General features: G+C 39.5%; 1 protein-coding gene across 4 annotated transcripts in view; it reads left to right on the top strand.

Annotated features, from left to right (window-relative positions):
• MAST2 (microtubule associated serine/threonine kinase 2) overlaps positions 1-24,315 on the top strand; it is a 221,383-nt gene that overhangs the window by 26,109 nt on the left and 170,959 nt on the right. For all 4 annotated transcript variants that reach the window (XM_055341907.1, XM_055341906.1, XM_055341905.1 and 1 more), the window contains exons 2-3: positions 9,051-9,198; positions 14,964-15,106. In XM_055341907.1, coding sequence (XP_055197882.1) covers positions 9,051-9,198; positions 14,964-15,106 — 291 coding nt within the window. The remainder of the gene's footprint in view (positions 1-9,050; positions 9,199-14,963; positions 15,107-24,315) is intronic.

Below are 24,315 nucleotides of genomic sequence, written 5' to 3'. Positions count from 1 at the left end.
GATTCATGATCCATTTAGAGTTAATTTTTGTTTGTGTTTGATATGCTAGAGGTATGGGTCAAAGTTCATGTTTATACATATATATGTTTATGTGTATATGTTTATATATATATACACACACACACATACATAGATAAGCAAGGTTTTTTGATAGGCACTAAGGATGGACTTTGATTAATGTGGCACCTGGATTTGACTCTTGGTAGGGTAGATTGGGAAGAATCTGCTTGCTACAGGATATAGAATTCTCTTCACCTACTAGATAAGACAACTTGGGGATAAGACAACTCTTTTTTTTTTTTTAATTTATGATAGTCACAGAGAGAGAGAGAGAGAGAGAGAGAGAGGCAGAGACACAGGCAGAGGGATAAGCAGGCTCCATGCACCGGGAGCTCGACGTGGGATTCGATCCCGGGTCTCCAGGATCGCGCCCTGGGCCAAAGGCAGGCGCCAAACCACTGCGCCACCCAGGGATCCCCGGATAAGACGACTCCTAATGAGAGTTATTAATGGAGGTTTTTAGTTTGGCACACGTTTTTAGTGTGTAGACTCCAAGATCCTGGGATCACAACCTGAACTGAAGGCAGATGCCCAACCACTGAGCCACCCAGGTGCCCCAGGGAGATGGTTCTGAGCCAGGACAGAGAATCTCTGTGAGGACTCCCAGGGAAATAGGCAAAATAGCCACAATCAGTGCTCTGAATTAAAAGAGAAAGCAATGAGCTCTTATAGTTGGAAGTAAAATGTAGAGACTGTATAGTCAGGCAGTTTTCAGCCCCCCTCCCCCCCTTTAGATGGTTGAACTTTACTTTGGCATGTGTTAGATATGTTATTGTTATAATATTGTTACAAAAGATATATACAAGTTATATGTAGTTTCTTTTATTTTTTAAAGATTATTTATTTATTTATTCATGAGAGACACAGAGAGAGGCAGAGACACAGGCAGAGGGGAGCCTGATGCAGGACTCGATCCCAGGACCCCAGGGTCACACCCTGAGCTGAAGGCAGATGCTCAACTGCTGAGCCACCTGGGCACCTTTTTTTTTTTTTCTTAAGATTTAATTTATTTGAGATCCCTGGGTGGCGCAGCGGTTTGGCGCCTGCCTTTGGCCCAGGGCGCGATCCTGGAGACCCGGGATCGAATCCCATATCGGGCTCCCGGTGCATGGAGCCTGCTTCTCCCTCTGCCTCTCTCTCTCTCTCTCTCTCATAAATAAAAAAAAATTAAAAAAAAGATTTAATTTATTTATTTGAGAATGTGAGTAAGCACCAGCAGTGGGGGGAATGAGGGAGAGGGAGAGGCCGACTCCCTAATGTGCAGCTCCATCCCAGGACTCTGGGATCATGGCCTGAGCTGAAGGCAGACACTTAACCAACTGAGCCGCCCAGGCACCCTTAGGTTATGTGTAATTTATGTCATGCTTGCTATAATTTTGCCTTTTAAAGATTTATTTATTGAGAGAGACTGTGAGAGTGAGAGTGTGCATGGTGGGAAGGGACAAAAGGAGAAAAAGTCTTCAGCAGACCCCACACTGAACACAGAACCTGACGTGGGGCTCCATCTTACCACTCTGATGAGATCATGATCTGAGCCGAAACCAAGAGTCGGACACTCAACCAACTGTACCACCCAGTTGCCCCTAATTCTGCCTTTTAAAAATTTTCACTTAAGGGCAGCCCCGTTGGCCCAGAAGTTTAGCGCTGCATTCGGCCTGGGGTGTGATCCTGGAGACCCGGGATTGGCTTCCGGGATCGGGTCCCTTGTTGGGCTCCCTGCGTGGAGCCTGCTTCTCCTTCTGCCTGTGTCTCTGCCTCTTTCTCTCTGTCATGAATAAATAAATAAAATCTTAAAAAAAAAAAATTCACTTAAGAATATTGTAGTACAGGGCAGCCCCGGTGGCTCAGCGGTTTAGCGCCACCTTCAGTCCAGGGCCTGATCATGGAGACCCCGGATTGAGTCGCAGGTCGGGCTCCCTGCATGGAGCCTGCTTCTCCCTCTGCCTGTGTCTCTGCCCACCCCCCCCCTCTCTCTGTGTCTCTCATGAATAAATAAATAAAATCTTTAAAAAAAAAGAATATTGTAGTATAGGTGAATTGACTATTGTAGCATTTACCAAGAACCTGTTTTCATTTAATTAAAGTGGTTGCAAATTTGAGTATTTTATTATCAATTTCAAGTAATTTGTGATACAGCCCTCACAACTGATCAGTGTATTTTGTGTATTGGTGGCATTGAGTTTCTGATCTAGTCTGGTGGTTCTCAGAGGTTGTGTGCCTCAGAATCACCTGGAGGGCTTGTTAAAACACAGATTGCTGGGCTCCTCTGTCAGAATTTCTGATAGAGTAGATCTGGGGTAAAGCCTAAGATTTTGCTTTTTTGGCAAGTTCACATGCTGACCACATTTTGAGAATCCCTGCTTTAGTCAACCTTCACCTTACTTTTTCAATATTTCTAGTGGCACAGTCCATTCCTTTTTAAGGTGGCCTATTCACTGTTGCACAGCTTTTCCTTCTAACTAAATCTACGTTTTCTGTTATTTTAATCCACTAGTTCTAATTCTGTCCTCAGAATTAAGAAGTTTCCTTTTTTTTTTTTTAAATTTTTATTTATTTATGATAGTCACAGAGAGAGAGAGAGGCAGAGACACAGGCAGAGGGAGAAGCAGGCTCCATGCACCGGAAGCCCGACGTGGGATTCGATCCCGGGTCTCCAGGATCGTGAGAAGTTTCCTATAATGTAGGAGATAGTGCCCATATAGTTGAAGAGAGTTACTCATGTCTCCTTTGTTTTCTTTCTTTCACGTTAAATGTTTGTAGTTCTCCTCATAGTTATTGGAAAAGTACTATAATTTATAGTTATGCTAATATTTACTATTGCCATAGCACTTTTTTTTTTAAAGATTTTATTTATTCGTATGAGATACAGAGAGAGAGAGGCAGAGACACAGGCAGAGGGAGAAGCAGGCTCCACGCAGGCAGCCCGGACTCAACCCCCGGGAATCCCAAGATCACGCCCTGGGCCAAAGGCAGGGGCTAAACTGCTGAGCCACCCAAGGATCCCCCATAGCAGTGTCTTATTTATAAACTCACTTCTCTTCTCCTTATGTATTCCTTGGTTTGATGAGCATACTATCCACTGCCAGAAACTGACAAGTCATCCTATACTTTTTGCCTTCCTTAAGTCCCTATTTTGCTTAAGAATCATTTGATTATAGGAATGATAGAAGAAATCAGTTTCATCTAGTTTTTAAGATATAAGGAAGAGCTTATTAAAAGCATACAGTGGTAGTCCACTGAACTTGAAAACCAGGTTGGATCTCATAAGTGACTAGAAATGGAAACTGGAAATCTGTAAGAAGTTATGGAAGTTTAGTAAAGAAGTTTTTCCTCCCATATGCTTTTTCTTTTTTTCTTGGGTTATATGTGGTTCTTTCTTATTTGCTTCATTCTCCTATCCTGTCCTGTAATGACTTCTTGGGTAGATTCAATAATTATTATTATTTTTTTAAGAGGGAAGGGGGGGCAGAGGGAGAGAGAGAAAATGTTCAGTAGACTTCCACGCTGGGCTTCCAGTATGGGTCTTAAACTCATGACCCTAAGATCAAGACCTGGGCAGAGATCTAGAGTTGACAGGCTTAGGCTAGTGAGCCACCCAGGTGCCCTGTGTGTTTTGTTTTTTCTTTTTAAAATTTTTTTTTTAAGATTTTATTTATTTACTCATAGAGACACACACAGATAGAGAGGCAGAGATACAGGCAGAGAGAGAAGCAGGCTCCATGCAGGGAGCCCGATGTGGGACTCGATCCCGGGTCTCCAGGATCACACCCCAGGCTGCAGGCGGCGCTAAACCGCTGCGCCAGGGGGGCTGTCCTTTTTTTAAAAATCTTGATGCTGGTTACATGAGTATGTGTAACTTGTGAAAATTGATTGAGTTACATGCTTGGGTATGTGTACTTTTCTGAAATGAGTAAAATTCTTTTTAATTTAAATTTTTATTATTTTTTTAATGAGTAAAATTCTTAAGTAAAGTTAAAAAGACATACTATTTTAAAAGTTAAATTTCATATCCAATTTAATTAATATTTTCTTCCCTTTTCAAGGTTTTGACAGATGAGACTTGGAATAAGAAGAAGCATGATTTGTTTTTATTTTTCTTTTCTGTTTTCTGGCTTTTTTTCTTTGGTATGTTATGATAAGGAATAAGGTGATTGAAAAGGATAGGACTTTCTCTTAATTGGTACTGATCTAGTCTTGTATTGGTGGTTGTTCCTTTTCTGGCTAAGAACTAATTGCTTATCCATACACTGTAGCAGGCATTCTAGCGCTGGCTCTCTGATGTAGCTAATTTGTAAATTTTTTTGAGGTTGAGAACTTTACCTCTCCATATTGTCTTCAGATGGAATATTATTTCGCTTGATATCTTCCAAGGCTTCCTTATGTTCTTCCACCCAAAGCTGCTTGCTCAAGGTGTTGCCTATGTGAGTGGCCAGCCCTTTTTGGTGGGTCATCAATATTAGGGCCCAAATCTGATGGTTTGTCCTTGATGCATAGGTACTATTTCATTCCTGATGCACCAAATGATGGGAATCTAGACTGCTGTCTTGCTGCCTTCTTTTTTTTTTTAATATAAATTTATTTTTTATTGGTGTTCAATTTGCCAACATATAGAATAACACCCAGTGCTCATCCCATCAATTGCCCCCCTCAGTGCCCTTCACCCAGTCACCCCCACCCCCCGCCCACCTCCCCTTCCACCACCCCTAGTTCGTTTCCCAGAGTTAGGAGTCTCTCATGTTCTGTCTCCCTTTCTGATATTTCCCACTCATTTTTTCTCCTTTCCCCTTTATTCCCTTTCACTATTTTTTATATTCCCCAAATGAATGAGACCATATAATGTTTGTCCTTCTCCGATTGACTTATTTCACTCAGCATAATACCCTCCAGTTCCATCCATGTCGAAGCAAATGGTGGGTATTTGTCATTTCTAATGGCTGAGGAATATTCCATTGTATACATAAACCACATCTTCTTTATCCATTCATCTTTCGATGGACACTGAGGCTCTTTTCCACAGTTTGGCTATTGTGGACATTGTTGCTATAAACATCAGGGTGCAGGTGTCCCAGCGTTTCATTGCATCTGTATCTTTGGGGTAAATCCCCAGCAGTGCAATTGCTGGGTCGTAAGGCAGATCTATTTTTAACTTTGAGGAACCTCCACACAGTTTTCCAGAGTGGTTGCACCAGTTCACATTCCCACCAACAGTGTAGGAGGGTTCCCCCTTTCTCCACATCCTCTCCAACATTTGTGGTTTCCTGCCTTGTTAATTTTCCCCATTCTCACTGGTGTGAGGTGGTATCTCATTGTGGTTTTGATTTGTATTTCCCTGATGGCAAGTGATGCGGAGCATTTTCTCCTGTGCTTGTTGGCCATGTCTATGTCTTCCTCTGTGAGATTTCTCTTCATGTCTTTTGCCCATTTCATGATTGGATTGTTTGTTTCTTTGCTGTTGAGTTTAATAAGTTCTTTATAGATCTTGGAAACTAGCCCTTTATCTGATATGTCATTTGCAAATATCTTCTCCCATTCTGTAGGTTGTCTTTTAGTTTTGTTGACTGTATCTTTTGCTGTGCAGAAGCTTCTTATCTTGATGTAGTCCCAATAGTTCATTTTTGCTTTGGTTTCTCTTGCCTTCGTGGATATATCTTGCAAGAAGTTACTGTGGCCGAGTTCCAAAAGGGTGTTGCCTGTGTTCTCCTCTAGGATTTTGATGGAATCTTGTGTCACATTTAGATCTTTCATGCATTTTGAGTTTATCTTTGTGTACGGTGCAAGAGAGTGGTCTAGTTTCATTCTTCTGCATGTGGATGTCCAATTTTCCCAGCACCATTTATTGAAGAGACTGTCTTTCTTCTAGTGGATAGTCTTTCCTCCTTTTTCGAATATTAATTGACCATAGAGTTGAGGGCCCATTTCTGGATTCTCTGTTCTGTTCCATTGATCTATGTGTCTGTTTTTGTGCCAGTACCACACTGTCTTGATGACCACAGCTTTGTAGTACAACCTGAAATCTGGCATTGTGATGCCCCCAGCTATGGTTTTCTTTTTTAATATTCCCCTGGCTGTTCGGGGTCTTTTCTGATTCCACACAAATCTTAAAATAATTTGTTCCAACTCTGAAGAAAGCCCATGGTATTTTCATAGGGATTGCATTAAACGTGTGTATTGCCCTGGGTAACATTGACATTTTCACAATATTAATTCTGCCAATCCATGAGCATGGAATATTTTTCCATCTCTTTGTGTCTTCCTCAGTTTCTTTCAGAAGTGTTCTGTAGTTTTTAGGGTATATAGATCCTTTACCTCTTTGGTTAGGTTTATTCCTAGGTATCTTATGCTTTTGGGTGTAATTGTAAATGGGATTGACTTCTTAATTTCTCTTTCTTCAGTCTCATTGTTAGTGTATAGAAATGCCACTGACTTCTGGGCATTGATTTTGTATCCTGCCACACTGCCAAATTGCTCTATGAGTTCTAGCAATCTTGGGGTGGAGTCTTTTGGGTTTTCTTTGTAGAGTATCATGTCATCAACGAAGAGGGAGAGTTTGACTTCTTCTTTGCCAATTTGAATGCCTTTTATTTCTTTTTGTTGTCTGATTGCTGAGGCTAGGACTTCTAGTACTATGTTGAATAGCAGTGGTGAGAGTGGACATCCCTGTCTTGTTCCTGATCTTAGGGGAAAGGCTCCCAGTGCTTCCCCATTGAGAATTATATTTGCTGTGGGCTTTTCGTGGATGGCTGCCTTCTTTTTGTATTAGCTATAGCTTCTAGTTCTCCTTCCTCCCTCCTCACTTCTGTTACAGTTATCTTTTTTTTTTTAAATTTTTTATATTTATTTATGATAGTCACAGAGAGAGAGAGAGAGAGAGAGAGAGAGAGGCGCAGAGACAAAGGCAGAGGGAGAAGCAGGCTCCATGCACCGAGAGCCCGACGTGGGATTTGATCCTGGGTCTCCAGGATCGCGCCCTGGGCCAAAGGCAGGCGCCAAACCGCTGCGCCACCCAGGGATCCCTGTTACAGTTATCTTAACACATCATTTGTTTTAATGTTACAATGCCTAAATATCTCCCTTTATCATTTTATCCATTTACTACTAATTAAAAAAAATACTGTTTCCTTGTCTCTTCTGTGATTTTTCTTTAACTTTTTTTCTATGTTTGGGAATTATTTATTTTTAAAAAAATATTTATTTGGGATCCCTGGGTGGCGCAGCGGTTTAGCGCCTGCCTTTGGCCCAGGGCGCGATCCTGGAGACCCGGGATCGAGTCCCACGTCGGGCTCCCGGTGCATGGAGCCTGCTTCTCCCTCTGCCTGTGTCTCTGCCTCTCTCTCTCATTCTGTGTGACTATCATAGATAAATAAAAAATTAAAAAAAAATATTTATTTATTTAGTCATTCATTCATTCATTCATTCATTCATGATAGATGTAAGAAAGAGAGAGGCAGAGACACAGGAGGAGGGAGAAGCAGGCTCCACGCCAGCAGCCTGACATGGGACTCGATCCCGGGACTCCAGGATCGTGCCCTGGGCCAAAGGCAGGCGCCAAACCGCTGAGTCACCCAGGGATCCCTGTTTGGGCATTTATAAATTATATACTGGATAGCCACCACCAGGCAATATTAGTACTTTCCCATGTTTGTGAACCTACCAATCTCAGTGTGTGACGTTGGGGAGGTTAAAAAAATTAAAAAAAAAAATCTTACAGAGGTTGGCATTTTCCCATTTTTCCCCTTGTGGGGGTTCCCCCCACCATGGCTTTTACAAGTTACTTGAGTCTTGTTCTTCAAATGACAGGTAGCATAGATTTTAGTTATTTCTTCTGTTTTTCGTTTTGTCTTTTTTTTTTTAAGATTTTATTATTTATTCATGAGAGACCCAGAGAGAGAGAGAGAGAGAGAGAGAGAGAGAGAGAGAGAGAGAGAGTCAGAGACGCAGGCAGAGGGAGAAGAAGCAGGCCCTATGCAAGAAGCCCGACATGGGACTCGATCCTGCGTCTCCAGGATCACACCCTGGGCTAAAGGTGGCACTAAACCGCTAAGCCACCAGGGCTGCCCTCATTTTGTCTTTGAGCTGTCCATATTACTTTGATGTGCTTCTTCTCTGTTTTAGCTTTCTTCATTGAAATATGAAAGATATGTCTTATTTGCCTTAATTTTTTTTCCAAAATAGTTTTTTTTTAATGCTTCCAATTAAGTGAATGTTTGTTTCAAAGTATCTGAATCTTGATGATATATTGGACACTGCTTACTGAGTAAAGAGGAGCAGGCATTGGGATGGAGTGGGATGAACTGGATTAAAATAAAGGCAAAGGGAGGCCTTGCCGGTGTTTCATATTGTCTGTGTTTTCTCCATAGTACTTCTGTGCTTTTTCATTGAAATGTATTTAGCTCCTATTGTAGACCTATAAAGAAAACTCTACATTTTATTTTAGCATTAGAAGCATTTCTAACTTTGTATAGCAGGTAAAGGGACGTCTATTTATTTTTAAAAACCAAAATATGTTTTTCTTTACTGCTTATAGGAAGAGTGAATAGAAGGAGAAAAGTAAATTAACATCACTAGACACGTACTCATTATGGAGAAAGATGTCTTTTTTACTTTTTTTTTTGAGAGTGGGAAAGAGAGAGGGAGAGGTTTGGGGGGGGGGCAGAGGAAAAGAGTACAGAGCTTGACTTGGGGCTTGCTCCCACAACCCTGAGATCAGGACCTGAATTGAAACTGAGTTGAACGCTCAACAGACTGAAGCATCCAGGTGCCCCTTTGGCATTTTATAATTAGTGTCCCACAGCTTACGTAGCATACCCAAACAGCTTTTACTAAGAAATATGTTTCTAGCTTTAGCTGTTAAGCAGAAAGTATAAAAGGCTGTCATTTTTTAAACTGCAATGAGTGTTGTAGATGTGTTTAATATATACAATCCTTACACTTTCAGAAAAAGACATTACAGATTTATATTTTGCCTTTTTTTTTTTTTTTTTTTTTTTAAGGATGTGATAGCTGGACTTAGTCCCCTGCTTTTCAGGAAGCTCAGTAATCCTGACATAGTTTCATCCACTGGAAAAGCTAAACTCCAACGACAACTTAGTCAGGATGACTGTAAGTTGCGGAGAGGAAGCCTGGCTAGTTCACTGTCCGGTAAGTAATTTTGTTTCTTAAGAAATGCATGACAATGTTGTCAATATTTAAGGGTATATCAACTGACTAGGCATATTGATGGTTTCTTCTCTGGTGGTAGTTTTGTATGAATAACTTATGGATAAAGCCAGCTTCCTGACTTTACTACCTCCTCATGACATCTCTGGTATCTAGCTCCTGAACCTGCTAGATATTTCCTAGTTGATGATTATCACTGGTTATTCTCTTTGAATTTGACTTTTGCTCTCTGCCTCACTTCTGTGGACTTCACGTCCTTTGCTTCTTTTGGTTTTCTTTTTCCCATTTTCAAAAATCTATTCCAAGGCCTGCAGTGCCTGTCCACCCTATCCATAGAAAAGTCTTTAAAAAATTCAAGCGGAGGGACAGCTGGGTGGCTCAGCAGTTGAGCTTCGCCTTTGGCTCAGGGTGTGATCCCAAGATCCGGGATCGAGTCCCACATTGGGTTCCCTGAATGGAGACTGCTTCTCCCTCTGCCCCCCCCCCCCCTCTGTCTCTCATGAATAAAGAAAATCTTTAAAAAAATTCAAGGGGAAAAAAATGATACAAGGAAGTCATGGTCCAAATAGGAAACAATTAAAACATGACATAATTTTAAGTAATCAATAGAATATTAAAAAAGAGTCCATTTGACCTCACCTAAAAATATTAGGTTAGTAGAGAAGAATGTAATCCTCCTGTACTCCTTGGAAGTTTTAAATTTCTGTTTATTTTTTTCCCTTTTCAGGGCCATTCCCTTGGCTTTATCTTTCCAGTCTTTTATTGGAATTATTTTGCCAGGCATGTATTTAATCACATAGAACCATTTTTTGTTTCCATAGTGTTCTGTTCTTCTTCTTGTTTTTACTTTTAAAGTTTTTTTCTTTTTTTAAAATCTATTCATTTGAGAGAGCGACAGAGCGATCACAAGCAGACGGAGAGGCAGAGGGAGAAGCAGACTCCCTGGTGAGCTGGGAGCCTGATGTGGGGCTTGATCCTCTGAACTGGAGATCATGACCTGAGCTGAAGGCAAACACTTAACTGTCTGAGCCACCCCATGTGCCCATATTCTGTTTTTCTTTTTTTTTTTTTTCTGTTTTTCTTTTAAGGATGTATTACCTTATTAATATTGTATGGGTGAATAAAATTTTGACTTTTGTATTAAATTTTTTTTTTATGTTTTCTTTTGTTCCTGAATCAACTCTTTCTTTTGAGCACTTAATAACTAGAATCCATTGCTTTGCTCTGAGGTGCCAAATCCCTTCTCTCCTATGAGGTAATTGGCTATTGGCTCCTGGGAGGTACAATGTGGGAATGTGGTTGTATTTGAGTCTCTATAGATTTTCAGCTAATCCGAATTCAGCCTTACCTCTTAACTTGATGTTCTCTTTGGTATCTTGCATTTCTGAGTATTGATGAACTGATACTAGATTTTGCTGGGTAGCCTGCTATCTCATTTAACTGCCATTTAACTTCAACCTCCTATGTGCTTATGATACCTTTTTTTTTGTGTGTGTGCTTATGATACCTTGTATCTTTCTTTGCCCAGTTTCATTGGTTATGACTCACCTGTTTTAGATTTTTCCCAAATTTTGTTCATCTCCTCAGTCAATCCTCCCTCCCTCATTATAGCCTTTGTTTATTTTACTTCTTTATTCTGATTTATTGTCCTGGGTGACAAAATATAAAAGTATGTGCTCAATCAGCCATCTTTTTATTTATTTTTTTAAAAGATTTATTTATTTATTCATGAGAGATACAGAGAGAGAGAGAGAGAGAGACAGAGAGAGAGAGAGAGAGAGAGACAGAGACAAGCAGAGGGAGAAGCAGGCTCTTTGTAGGAGCTGGATGTGGGACTTGATCCTGGACCCTGGGATCACGACCCGAGCCAGACACTCAACCGCTGAGCCACCCAGGTGTTCCAATCAACCATCTCTTTAATTGGGAATATTTTATACATTAGCCTCTTGAATCATTGTAAGAATAATTAGAATTTTAAAGTTTTTTTTTCTGAGTTATTTCTTTACTAAACTAGTTTCTTCATTTGTTCATATTGTTCCTTCTGTCTTATGTAGTTTGTTTTCCTCAAATTCTCAGTAATCCTTGGTATACACTTCAACCCTAGACTAGTGTGTGTTCAAATGGGTTTCTTTTGCAGTGTGTAAGCCTCTTCTCCAGCAAGCCCTTATTTTGAAGGGAGATAGAGATGTGATACTAGCCTTTGTGTATACGGATAGGGTAAGTCAAGGAGCTAGCTTTCCTCTAGGGTATATAAGATGAGGAGTGGGCAGGTTATTTGGAGAACTTGGCAGCATTTGCAGAAGGAAAGCAGACAGGCAATCTCTACCCTGGCCTTATGGAAGTTTTGAGGAAAGAACTATTCTTATTTTTTGTAGAGAGTTTTATGGGAAGTCTTTTCGGTAAAGCATACTTTTGCGAACAGACTTGAAAGATAACTAGATTTTTTTAAAAAATTGCATTTTTCTGATTAAAAAAGTAAACATGTCAATAAAAAAAAATCTGAGTTCAAAGACACATTATGTCAAGGTGCAGAGTTCTTAATCTTTACTTTCTCTGTCTCCCTTTCTCTAATCATTTATATGTACTTCATTATACTTAAATATACATTAGGAAATTTATGTAAATATATACAGACTTTTTTATTTTAAAAATCAAAATTGGAATCATATGCCATACACTTCTTTTCTGCTTTCTTTTTTTTTTTTTAATTTTTATTTATTTATGATAGTCACAGAGAGAGAGAGGCAGAGACACAGGCAGAGGGAGAAGCAGGCTCCATGCACTGGGAGCCCGACGTGGGATTCGATCCCGGGTCTCCAGGATCGCGCCCTGGGCCAAAGGCAGGCGCCAAACCGCTGCGCCACCCAGGGATCCCTCTTTTCTGCTTTCTTTACTCAACTAGAAATGTTGCATGTTTTTGTCTTGACTAAATTTTGAGCTTTATTCTTCTTCTTATTATTATTATTATTAATGGGTTCAGTATTTCATTATGTGGAGATACTATAATTTCTTTAAATTATAATAAACATTTTTTATTCTGGTGAGCATTGCTAAAGTGAGCATTTTGGTCTATTAATTTTTCATTATACTACATTCCTACAGGTGGAGTGTTGGGTACAAACATATTCAAATTAAAATTTTAGTAAGTTTTGCTAAATTGCCTTACAAATAATTTGTATCACATTTTGTTTGCAATAAAAGGTTATGTTGTAGCAAAAACAAAACTAAAAGCTTTTGCTCACACCTTTATAAGAGTGAGTATTTCCATGTTGAATAGGATTTGCCAGGAAGAGGAAAGGTTTTCTTTTCTTTTTTTTTTTTTTTTTTTTTAAAACTTTCTTTTTTTTTTTTTTTTTAAATTTTTATTTATTTATTTATGATAGTCACACAGAGAGAGAGAGAGAGAGGCAGAGACACAGGCAGAGGGAGAAGCAGGCTCCATGCACCGGGAGCCCGACGTGGGATTCGATCCAGGGTCTCCAGGATCACGCCCTGGGTCAAAGGCAGGCGCCAAGCCGCTGCGCCACCCAGGGATCCCGAGGAAAGGTTTTCAAGTGAATTGGGTGATCAGGATAAATTCAGGCATGATATTGAAGTTGATTGAGCAAATGGGTGGGGGAAGGTGTTGAAGGAGATGAGGTCAGGAAGATAATCTGGATTTATGGAAGATCTCTTTAGTTTTTTAAAAGTTTAGCTAATTATTTTATTATTTTTTAAAGACTTGTTTATTTATTCATGATAGAGAAAGAGAGAGAGAGGCAGAGACACAGGAGGAGGGAGAAGCAGGCTCCATGCTGGGAGCCTAACACGGGACTCGATCCCAGGACTCCAGGACTCGCGTCCTGGGCCAAAGGCAGGTGCTAAATCGCTGAACCACCCAGGGATCCCGCCCCCCTTCTTTTTATAAATTTATTTTTTATTGGTGTTCAATTTGCCAACATACAGAATAACACCCAGTGCTCATCCTATCAAGTGCCCCCCTCAGTGCCCGTCACCCAGTCACCCCCACCGCCTGCCCACCTCCCTTTCTACTACCCCTAGTTCGTTTCCCAGAGTTAGGAGTGTCTCATGTTGTGTCTCCCTTTCTGATATTTTCCACTCATTTTTTCTCCTTTCCCCTTTATTCCCTTTCACTATTTTTTATATTCCCCAGATGAATGAGACCATATAATGTCCTTCTCCGATTGACTTATTTCACTCTAGCTAATTATTTTAGTAGGGAGTCATCAGAAATTTTTTAGGGTAGGGAATGATACCACATTTGTCTTGATTAGATCACTAGCAGCAATGTGAGGAATATTACAAAGGAAGATGTTGAAATAGGACTTGCACCTCAATTAGAAAGTCATTGCAATTCTAGATACTCCATCTTTATTTTTTATTTTATTTTATTTTAAGATTTTATTTGTTTATTCATGAGAGACACAGAGAGAGGCAGAGACACAGGCAGAGGGAGAAGCAGGCTTCTCGCAGGGAGCCTGATGTGGGACTGGATCCCTGGACTCCGGGATCACGATCTGAGCCAAAGACAGATGCTCAACTGCTGAACCACTGAGGCATCCCGATACTCCATCTTATAAGTCACATATAAGTGATTTTCTTGTAGTCCTTTTTATTTTTTTAAAAGATTTTTAAAAATTTTATTTTTATTTATTTGACAGAGAGAGATACAGAACATGTGAACACCAGCAGGGAGAGCAGCAGTCAGAGGGAGAGAGATAAGCAGACTCCCCACTGAGCCAAGAGCCAACACAGGGCTCAATCTGAAGACCTTGGGATCATGACCCTAGCCTAAGGCAGATGCTTAACTGACTGAGCCACCCAGGCGCACCTCTTGTAGTCTTTCATTGGGATTAAGGCAGTCAGTCAGTCTGGACTGAATACCTGTAGTCTGTCCAGAGCATCAAAGATTAAGTATTCATCTTCTGGAAACCTAAAGGCCAAACTTGTCTAGGAGAACTATCAGCTCCCTTCATGTTGCATTGAATTGATGAGAAATGAAGTAACATGGAAGGGACTGGTAAGCTCCCAGTCTGCTAGGTTGGGTGTCAGGGTTGGGTGCTGGCATGGTGGTAGATATAGAGAATTTAGAGAACTAAATTCTAAATTATTATTATAGAGAACTCTATAGAGAACTCTGAATAGAGTTCAGTTCAGTATTCCACTTAAATTCTCTTCTCCACCAAGACAGTTGGAATTTTTAAAGGGCTACAGATTCTTTTTTTTTTTTTTCTTTAGATTTTATTTCATAAGAGACACACACACAGAGAGGCAGAGACATAGGCAGAGGGAAAAGCAGACTCCATGCCGGGAGTCTGATGCAGGACTCCATCCCAGGATCCCAGGATCAGGACCTGAGCCAAAGGCAGATGCTCAACCACTGAATCTTTAGGGCTACAGATTCTTGTTTTTTTTTTTTTTTTTTTTTTTTTTTAAGATTTATTTATTCATTCATTCAGAGAGAGCGAAGAGAGAGGCAGAGACATAGGCAGAGGGAGAAGCAGGCCCCATGCAGGGAGCCCGATGTGGGACTCGATCCCGGGTCCCCAGGATCACACCCCAGGCTGCAGGCGGCGACAAACCGCTGCGCCACCCGGGCTGCCAAGGGCTACAGGTTCTAAAATGAATGTGGCGGAACTTCATTTTGTTTTGGATCACTATACTTTTATTTTTTGATATCATTGTATATTTTTATTCATTAATCAATAAATAATTACAAGTATATTTTCTAAACCCTATGTTTAAAGGTAAGCAGCTGCTCCCCTTGTCCAGCAGTGTACATAGCAGTGTGGGACAGGTGACTTGGCAGTCTTCAGGAGAAGCATCAAACCTGGTTCGAATGCGGAACCAGTCCCTTGGACAATCTGCGCCTTCTCTTACTGCTGGCTTGGTAAGTGTTAGTAAAGATGGTCCCTTGCTCTCTGAACAAATTCTTGATTGCTATGGCCACATTTATTATTATTATAATTTTTTTTTAGGATTTGGATAGTTTAATTTTTCAAAGTAAAGTATAGAAAAAGAATGGAATTTATTTATTTATTTTTAAAGATTTTATTTATTTATTCATGAGAGACACAGAGAGAGAGAGAGGCAGAGACACAGGCAGAGGGAGAAGCAGGCTCCACGCAGGGAGCCCGATGTGGGACTCGATCCTGGTACTCCAGGATCATGCCCTGCGCCGAAGGCAGATGCTCAATCACTGAGCCACCCAGGCGTCCCAAAAGAATGGAATTTAATTTAATATTTTGATTGCTCTCTTATGCTGTTGTTGGTACTGATTAAGTTGGAAGAGTTAAGAAAAAAGATTTAGTATGATTGAATGAATGAATACATTTTCTGGGAAAGAACTTTCTTATAGACAAGATTCTTGACCTTGTGAAGTTACGTTGCTTCTGTGTACAGCTCTGTGATATACATATTTAGTACATGAGGGTAGGATACTGAGCAGTTTAGAATGTATTGGATGCAAGAATGAGCCTTTCCTTGTCTAGGATTTGTATGATAGACAAAATCCAACAAAGGTTAAGTTGTGTAGTCTGTTGTTTTCTGCCTGTGATTGCATCTTCTACCCCTTTACCCTCAGTACCTCTACCTTTTTAAAGTACCTACCTTTTAAAGTACCTATTGACTTCCTGCCGATCTCACATTCTTCCTAAAGGACAAGGCACACTAGTTATTTTCAGGGTACAATAATAGTAACTTGTTCCCATTAAAATATAATCTCATCTATTCTTTGAGATTATAAATCTTTTGTGTTGGCATGAATGGGTTAAGAAAGTTTTGTCCCTTTGTCCATCTTGGGAAGTGGGGGTAGGGGAAGAAGTCTTCTATAGCAGGTGGGAGGTTAATTCTTGGATTAGAAGATTTTTTTTTTAAGATTTTATTTATTTATTCATGAGAGAAGAGAGAGAGAGAGAGAGGCAGAGACATAGGCAGAGGGAGAAGCAGGTTCAATGTAGGAAGCCCGATGAGGGACTCGATCCTGGGGTTCTGGGATCACACCTTGAGCCAAACGCCGACACTCAACCGCTGAGCCACTCAGGCATCCCTGGATCAGAAGATTTGTTTATGATCTGAAGTTTGTGACTCTTAGATCATAGGGAGAATTAGGAACTTTCCTACTCCTTAACTTTTTATTTTTAAAATTTGGGATATGGTGAATACCCACATACACTCACTTAGATTGGCCAATTTGGCTGTAACTTTATATTTTGTCACATTTGCTTTATCTGTGTGTGTATGTATGTATTTTTTTCCCTGAAACATTTCAAAGCAAGTCACAGACCTTATGATCCTCATCCTTCCGTATTTTTTGTAAGACCAAGGACAGTCTCCTAAATAAATACAATATATTATCAGATCCAAGAAGTTTAACACCAATTTAATAATAGCATCTAATATAAAGACTGTGGTTAAATTTCCCCACTTGTTCTCAGCGTGCTATTAGAGCCTTGCTTCTTCCTTTTAACCTCTGGAATGTAAAAAAAAAGTATATAGATTCATGTACTATCATTGAGATTGATGATTAATTGATTTTTTTTTTTAAGATTTTATTTATTTATTCCGAGAGACACACAAAGAGAGGCAGAGACATAGGCAGAAGGAGAAGCAGGCTCCCCACAGGGAGTCTGATGCAGGACTCCATCCCAGGACCTCAGGATCAGGACCTGAGCCAAAGGCAGACGCTCAACCACTGAGCCACCCAGGTGCCCATGATTGATTGATTTAGATTTTAAAGTAATCTCTTGGGGTGCCTGGGTGGCTCAGTTGGTTAAACGTCTACCTTCGGCCTGGATCATGATCCCAGGGTCCTGGGATCAAGCCCCATGTAGGGCTCCCTCCCTGCTCATTGGGGAGCCTGCTTCTCCCTCTGCCCTTCCCCTTGCTTGTGCTTTCTTTCTCTCAAGTAAATAAAATCTTAAAAAAGGAAATAATCTCTACACCCAATGTGGGGCTCAAACTCACAACCCTTGAGATGAGGAGTTGTACTCTACTGACTGAGCCAGCCAGGCACCCTCCCATCATAATTTGATCCAGTGGAATTGGGGTGGGTCCTAGGGATCTGTATTTTTTCTAAAGCATAATAACTGGTTTTAACATGAACCTTTGAGAATTACAGCCACTAAGGTAAAGCTGAATGTTTTGTTTTTAAAGTGTTGTGTTGTAGAGGGAATTCCTGGACTGAGATTGCTGGAGTCCAAGCCCAGGCCAACTGAAGTAGAATTTATATGAAATGAAGTCAATTTCATTCCTGAATTACTTTTTCGCCTGGTGGCTCAGTGGTTGAGCGTCTATCTTTGGCTCAGGACGTAATCCCTGAGTCCCCAGATTGGGCCCTGCATCAGGCTCTCTGCATGGAGCCTGCTTCTCCTCCCTCTTTGTATGTCCCTGCCTCTCTCTGTGTCTCTCATGAATAAATAAATAAAATCTTATAAAAAAAAAAGGATACAATCAACCCAATTAAACTGTACTATTCAATGATTTTTAGTATATTCACAGGTATATGCAGCTATCACTGTAGTCAATTTTAGAATGTTTTTATCACTTTAGAAAGAAAGAATCCCTGTACCCTTTGGCTGTCACCTCTTTTTTTTTATTTTAAAGATTTTATTTATTTATTTGAGATATATAGAGAGTGATAGAAAGCACGAGCAGGGAGTAGAGGGAGTGGGAGAAGCAGACTCTCTGCTGAGCAGGGAGCCTGAGGTGTGGGACTCCATCCCAGGACCCTGGGATCATGACCCAAGCCAAAGGCAGACGGTCAACCATCTGAACCACCCAGGTGCCCCTAGCTGTCACCTCTTTATTCTCTCCTCCCCTCAGCACTATGTAACCATTAATCTATTTTCTACCTCTGTACATTGCCTATTTTGTACATTTCATATAAATTGACTTATATAATATGTGGCCTTTTGTGACTGGCTGCTTTCGGTTAGCATGATTATTTTTAAGATCTATCCATGTTGTAGCATTAACAGTACTTCATTCCTTTGTATCACTGAATAATATTCTGTTGTATGGATATACTACATTTTATCTGTCAGTTGATGGATATTTGGGTTGTTTCTTCCTTTTGACTGTGATGAATAATGCTTCTATGAACATTTGTTTAAAGATATACATGTGGCCATGTTTTAATTTTTTTTGGGTATATACTTAGGAGTAGGATTGTTTGGTTGTATGTTACTGTGTGTTTAACATTTTGAGGAATTACCAGACTGTTTTCCAAAGTGGTTGTACCATTTTATAATCCTATCAGCAATGTATGAGGATTTTTTATTTCTTTATATCCTCACTAATATTTGCTATTGTCTTTTTTTTTTAAGATTTTATTTATTTATTCATGAGGGACACAGAGAGGTAGAGACGTAGGCAGAGGGAGAAGCAGACTCCCTGTGGGGAGCCTGATGCAGTACTTGATCCCAGGACCCCTGAATCATGACCTGAGCCAAAGGCAGATGCTCAACCACTGAGCCATCCAGGTGCCCCGATTGTCTTTGATTTTACCTATCACAGTGGGTCTGAAGTGGTATCTTGTGGTTTTGATTCTCATTTTCCTAATGACTAATGACATTGAGCATCTTTTTTTTTTTAAGATTTTATTTATTTGGGATCCCTGGGTGGCGCAGTGGTTTGGCGCCTGCCTTTGGCCCAGGGCGCGATCCTGGAGACCCGGGATCAAATCCCACATCAGGCTCCCGGTGCATAGAGCCTGCTTCTCCCTCTGCCTGTGTCTTTGCGCCTCTCTCTCTCTCTCTCTCTCTCTCTCTCTGTCTCTCATGAATAAATAGAGTTTTTATTTTTTTTATTTATTTATGATAGAGAGAGAGAGAGAGAGAGAGGCAGAGACACAGGCAGAGGGAGAAGCAGGCTCCATGCAGGGAGCCTGATGTGGGATTTGATCCCGGGTCTCCAGGATCAGGCCTTGGGCTGAAGGCGGCAGTAAACCGTTGAGCCACCCGGGCTGCCCTAGGGCATGTTCTTTTAAAAAGTATTATACAATCATATTATTATTTTGTATGCTTCTAGATGGGAAAAAAACTTAGATGACATCTTATCCAAGATTAACTTTGTCTTTAAAAAAAATTTATATACAGTTGAAAATCTGGTGTTAAAAGTAGCATGGGAGAAATACTTATGGCTTAGAACTTGGAAGACCAAGATATACATGATACTTAGTTGTCTGAATTTGAGTAAAGACGACTTATTTGAGCCTTTTCCCCCACATCTTGCTGCTTTGCTTTCTCATGAATATGTAAGTAATATCTAAAGCTTTGATCTGTGTTTTCTGTATTTCTGGATGTGAATCCACTGAACTATATCATCATGTCTACGACTCCATCTGCTTATTCCGCCTTTCTCTTCCTCTAAATCAGTTCTTCCTTGTTATTCCCTGTCTTGTTAAACAGTGCTATTACCCACCCAGTAGCTGAAAGCCAGAGACCTGGAAGTCTTTCTTGTCCCCTCCTCTATCTTTCCTCCCCTCTCATCCAGTTACCCAGAGAGCCTTAGCTTTCAACATGTTCAGGTGGTATACTTTTTTTTCACCACAGTTGTGGCCATTTCTAAGCCATATTTATAGTCTTTTTGCTTAGATCATTGTAGTGTCCTCATTGTGTTAACACCGTATTTAGTCTTCTTCCTTTCTAGGCTATTCTTCATTTGAAAGTCTTATTTCAAAAACACGAATCTAATTAATGACTATTCTTTCTTTAATTTTTTTTTAAATTGAAGTGTAGTTGCCACACCATGTTACATTAGTTTCAGGTGTACAACATACTGATTCAGCAAGTCTGTATGTTATGCTGTGTTCACCATAAGTGTAGCTACCATCTGTTACCACAAAATGTTATAATACCTTTAACTGTATAACCTATGCTCTACCTTCTTTTAGTTTTGTCTTCCAGTTTCTTCATTTGGTTAATATTTATGTAGCAGCAGTGTTTAGCCATTCACTTGTTTAAAATCTTTAAAAAGCTTCCTATAGTGATTATTATAATATACAATATTAATAATTATTGAGTAAATGAATTTTCATTGATATTAGCAAATGGGCGATGAGGAACTGGGGACAGAGATCCCAGGTGGAAGAGTTAGGCGTGGATGCTTTTTCTTTGAATCAGAATGTTGGGTTAAGTAATTTATATCTCAATATAAAGGCTGACCTAACCAGTGAACTGTGCTGAATATTGGTATTTTAGTAGGATTGTAAATCCCAAGAATCTCTTGGTAGAGAGAGTTGGTAGAGATTGACTGATTCTTCAAATGTACTTTTGGGATTCTTTTTTTATTTTGTTGGCAGACTTTGCCTTTATAGGAATGATGGCTTTATGGTGTTAAACAAAAGTCAATCTGAGTAAATTTGAAGATGTAATTGCTTTATTAAATGATTTATGAATCAGGCAACATCCTGTCTAGCAAATAGAAGGGAGCTCCAAGGAGTTAAGCAGGAAAAAGGCTTTTAAAGGCAGAGAGGTCAATACAAAGAAAGGAGAAAGGAATTTATTGGCAGGGAATGCATTTAGACAAAGTTGCCCTTTTAAGGAGAACAGAAGGAGTCTATTAGTAAATTTCATATTATTGACCAGGAAATTCCATGTAGATAGGTTAAGTTTATATTCCTGGGGGTTGAAACTGCAGTTAGGTTAGGTATTAACTCTTGGTTTATTGACTTGAGGCCTTAACCTAAGTGATGCCATTTTGGGTCTGTGGTTTTCTTCTTAACAGCAGGAAATGATCATTTGCAAAGAATGGCTTTGTCCATCATTATGTTTCTAATCTACATGTAGCACATGTGGCACATAGTAGGAAATGTATGCTTTCTTATTAAATGAGTAAAGAACTTTTTGGAATATCTTTGGTAATGTTACAGCTGGTTGGGTTAATACTTGTTTGAAGTATAATGTATGTAAAAGAAGGTTGATTTTTTAATGTGTCAGTACCAGCCTGAAATGTCACACAGACCTCTATTTTTTGTCCTTAATAATCATTTTTCATCAACTTCTTTGATAAATACATAGAAGGAACACTTACCACATATGCTGATGGCATATTTTCCATGTCGAATACATTCAGTCAGAACCTCACAAACAAATGATGGCTCAAGAAGAAACAGCAAATGAGATTTAACAGAGGGAAAAGTAAACTTTAAGGAACCAAAGTTCAAAACCAGATTGAACTTTGTATTTATCTAAAGTTTGAAGACATTTTATCACCCTAAAAGAAAAACTTCTATCCATTAAGCAGCCATTCTCCATTCCTCCTTCATCCTAGTCCTGGCAACTACCAATCTTTATTCTGTCTCTATGGATTACCTATGCTGGATGTTTCATATAAATGGAATCATATAATATGTGATCTTCTGTTTCCTTTAGCTTCTTTCATTTAGCATAATGTTTTTGAAGTTCGTCAACCTTGTAATTGAGTTCCTGGTTTCAGTTCCTTTGTGTCTATATGTAGGAATAGAATTGCTGAATCATGGTTATTCTGTGTTTAACTTTTGAGGAACCATTAATTTCTTTTCCATAGTGGCTACATTGTTTTACATTCCCCGCAGCAACATATGAGAGTTCCAATTTCTCTACATCTTCACTAATACTTGTTATTTTCTGGTTTTTTATTATTATTTTTTTAGTTATAGTCATTGTAGTGGGTATTTTGATAATTTCTTTCATTATTTTAAAAATTATTTTTATTTTTTTTAGGATTTATATATTTATTTGAGAGAGAGAGAGAGTATGACTGGTGGGGAGGGACAGAGGAAGGGGAGAGAAACTCAGGCTGATTTGGTGCTGAGTGTGGAGCTGAACGCAGGGGCTTGATCATGACTCAAGGTGAAATCAAGAGTCAGATGCTCAACCAACTAAACCACCCAGGTGCCCCTATTATCATATTTTAAATTTAATAATAGCTCAGAACTTTTCTGAGATGGGCATATGTGGGGTACACTTCTAAAGGAATTAAAAATCCACGATACTACCTAGAACCTTTTCCCATCATTCTTTTTTTTAAGTGTTTGAACTATGGTTAAGCATTATTATGTATTTTTAGATCCTTTGTGATTAAATTTTTTTTTAAAGTAAATTCAATTTAGTTAGCATATAGTATTATTTTCAAGGGTAGAATTTAGTGATTCGTTAGTTGCATATAACACCCAGAGCTCATTACATCCAGTGCCCTCCTTAATTCCTGTCATATCCACTTACTCAATCCCCCCAACTTCTCCAGCAACCCTCAATTTGTTTCCTGTAGTTAAAAGTCTCTTATGGTTTGCCTCTCTTCTGTGTTTTCATTTCATTTTATTTTTATTTTTCCTTCCCTTTCCTCCTCCTATACTTATCTGTTTTCTTAAATTCCACATGTGAATGAAATCATATAGTATTTGTCTTTGTCTGACTGACTTATTTCACAATTCCATCCACGATGTTGCAAATGGCAAGATTTCATTCTTTCTGGTGGCTGAGTAATATCCTATTGTATACATATACCACATCTTCTTTATTCATCTGTTGATGGACATGATTATTCTTTAATTATCACATAATGACTTCAGGATACATAGATTTTTGTTTTATCCACTTCTGTGTTACAAAGAGATTCTAAACTCGGCCGCTTCCCTGTTCAGTCTCACCTTTCTGCAGCTGAAGCTCTGCAGTCTCTCCCTATGAGAGTTGGAGATCTTTGTGTCAGTTGTATTGAGGTATAATTTACCTAGGATAAAGTTTTTTAAGTGTACAATTTGATGAGTTTTCTCAGATGTGTACAGTTGTGTCACTACCACCAAATCATGATATAGTAGAGAAAATCATGGTGTTGAAGTTCCTGTTGCCCCCAAATATTCCCTGTCTGTTGTTTGCGGCCTTTTCTTTCCCCAGTGCCAGCCCTTGGTTACCACTGATGTTTTCTGTCACTGTGATTTTTTTTTTTAAAGATTTTATTTATTTATTCATGAGAGATAGAGTAAAGAGAGAGAGAGAGAGATATGGACAGACAGACAGACAGGCAGGCAGAGGGAGAAGCAGGTTCCACACAGGGAGCCTGACATGGGACTTGATTCTGGGTCTCCAGGATCACGCCCTGGGCTGAAGGTGGTGCTAAACCGCTGAGCCACCTGGGCCACCTGGGCTTCCCTGTCACTGTGATTTTTGCCTTTTCCAGAATCTCATATAAATAGAATCATATAATATGTAATCTTTTGTAATCTTGAGTTCTTTTACTTAGCATAATGGTTTTGAGATTCATTCACATTGATTTGAGTATCAGCAGTTCTTTTTATTTCTGGAGGTATTCCTTTGGCATGGGTATAATCAGACTTTATTCATTCATCAGTTGATGATCATTTGGATTGTTTCTAGGTTTTGCCTGTTACTGAGAAAGCTCCTATGAAAGTTTGTGTACAGATATTTGTGTGGGCTTATGCTTTCATTTCTGCTTGATATTGATAGATACCTAGGAATGAGATTGCTGGGATATATGGTTAAGTGTATGTTAATCTTTTTTTTAAAGTTTTTTTTTAAATTTTTTTTTAAAATTTTTATTTTATTTATGATAGTCACACAGAGAGAGAGAGAGAGGCAGAGACACAGACAGAGGGAGAAGCAGGCTCCATGCACCAGGAGCCCGACGTGGGATTCGATCCTGGGTCTCCAGGATCGCGCCCTGGGCCAAAGGCAGGCGCCAAACCGGTGCGCCACCGAGGGATCCCCTATGTTAATCTTTTTATTTTTTTTATTTTTTATTTTTTTTAATAAATTAATTTTTATTGGTGTTCAATTTGCCAACATACAGAATAACACCCAGTGCTCATCCCGTCAAGTGTCCCCCTCCGTGCCCGTCACCCTATGTTAATCTTTATAAAAAAACTGCCAAGCTGTTTTCCAAAGTGGCACTTTTGCATTTCCATTAACATTTGCTTAACATTTTTGTCAGTATTAGGTATTACCATTTTAATTGTAGCCATCCTAATGGGTGTGGAGGGATTATTTCATTGTGATTTTAATTTGCATCTCTGATGACTAATGAGGTTGAATTACTTTTTTGTGTTTATTTGCCATTCATATATCTTTTCTGATGAGGTATCTGTTCACATCTTCTGTCAGT

The sequence above is a fragment of the Nyctereutes procyonoides genome, unplaced genomic scaffold, assembly GCF_905146905.1.
Source record: "Nyctereutes procyonoides isolate TBG_1078 unplaced genomic scaffold, NYPRO_anot_genome, whole genome shotgun sequence".
NCBI lineage: Eukaryota > Metazoa > Chordata > Mammalia > Carnivora > Canidae > Nyctereutes > Nyctereutes procyonoides.
Note: the sequence above shows the minus strand (reverse complement) of the source record. Positions and strands in the feature narration are given on the sequence as shown.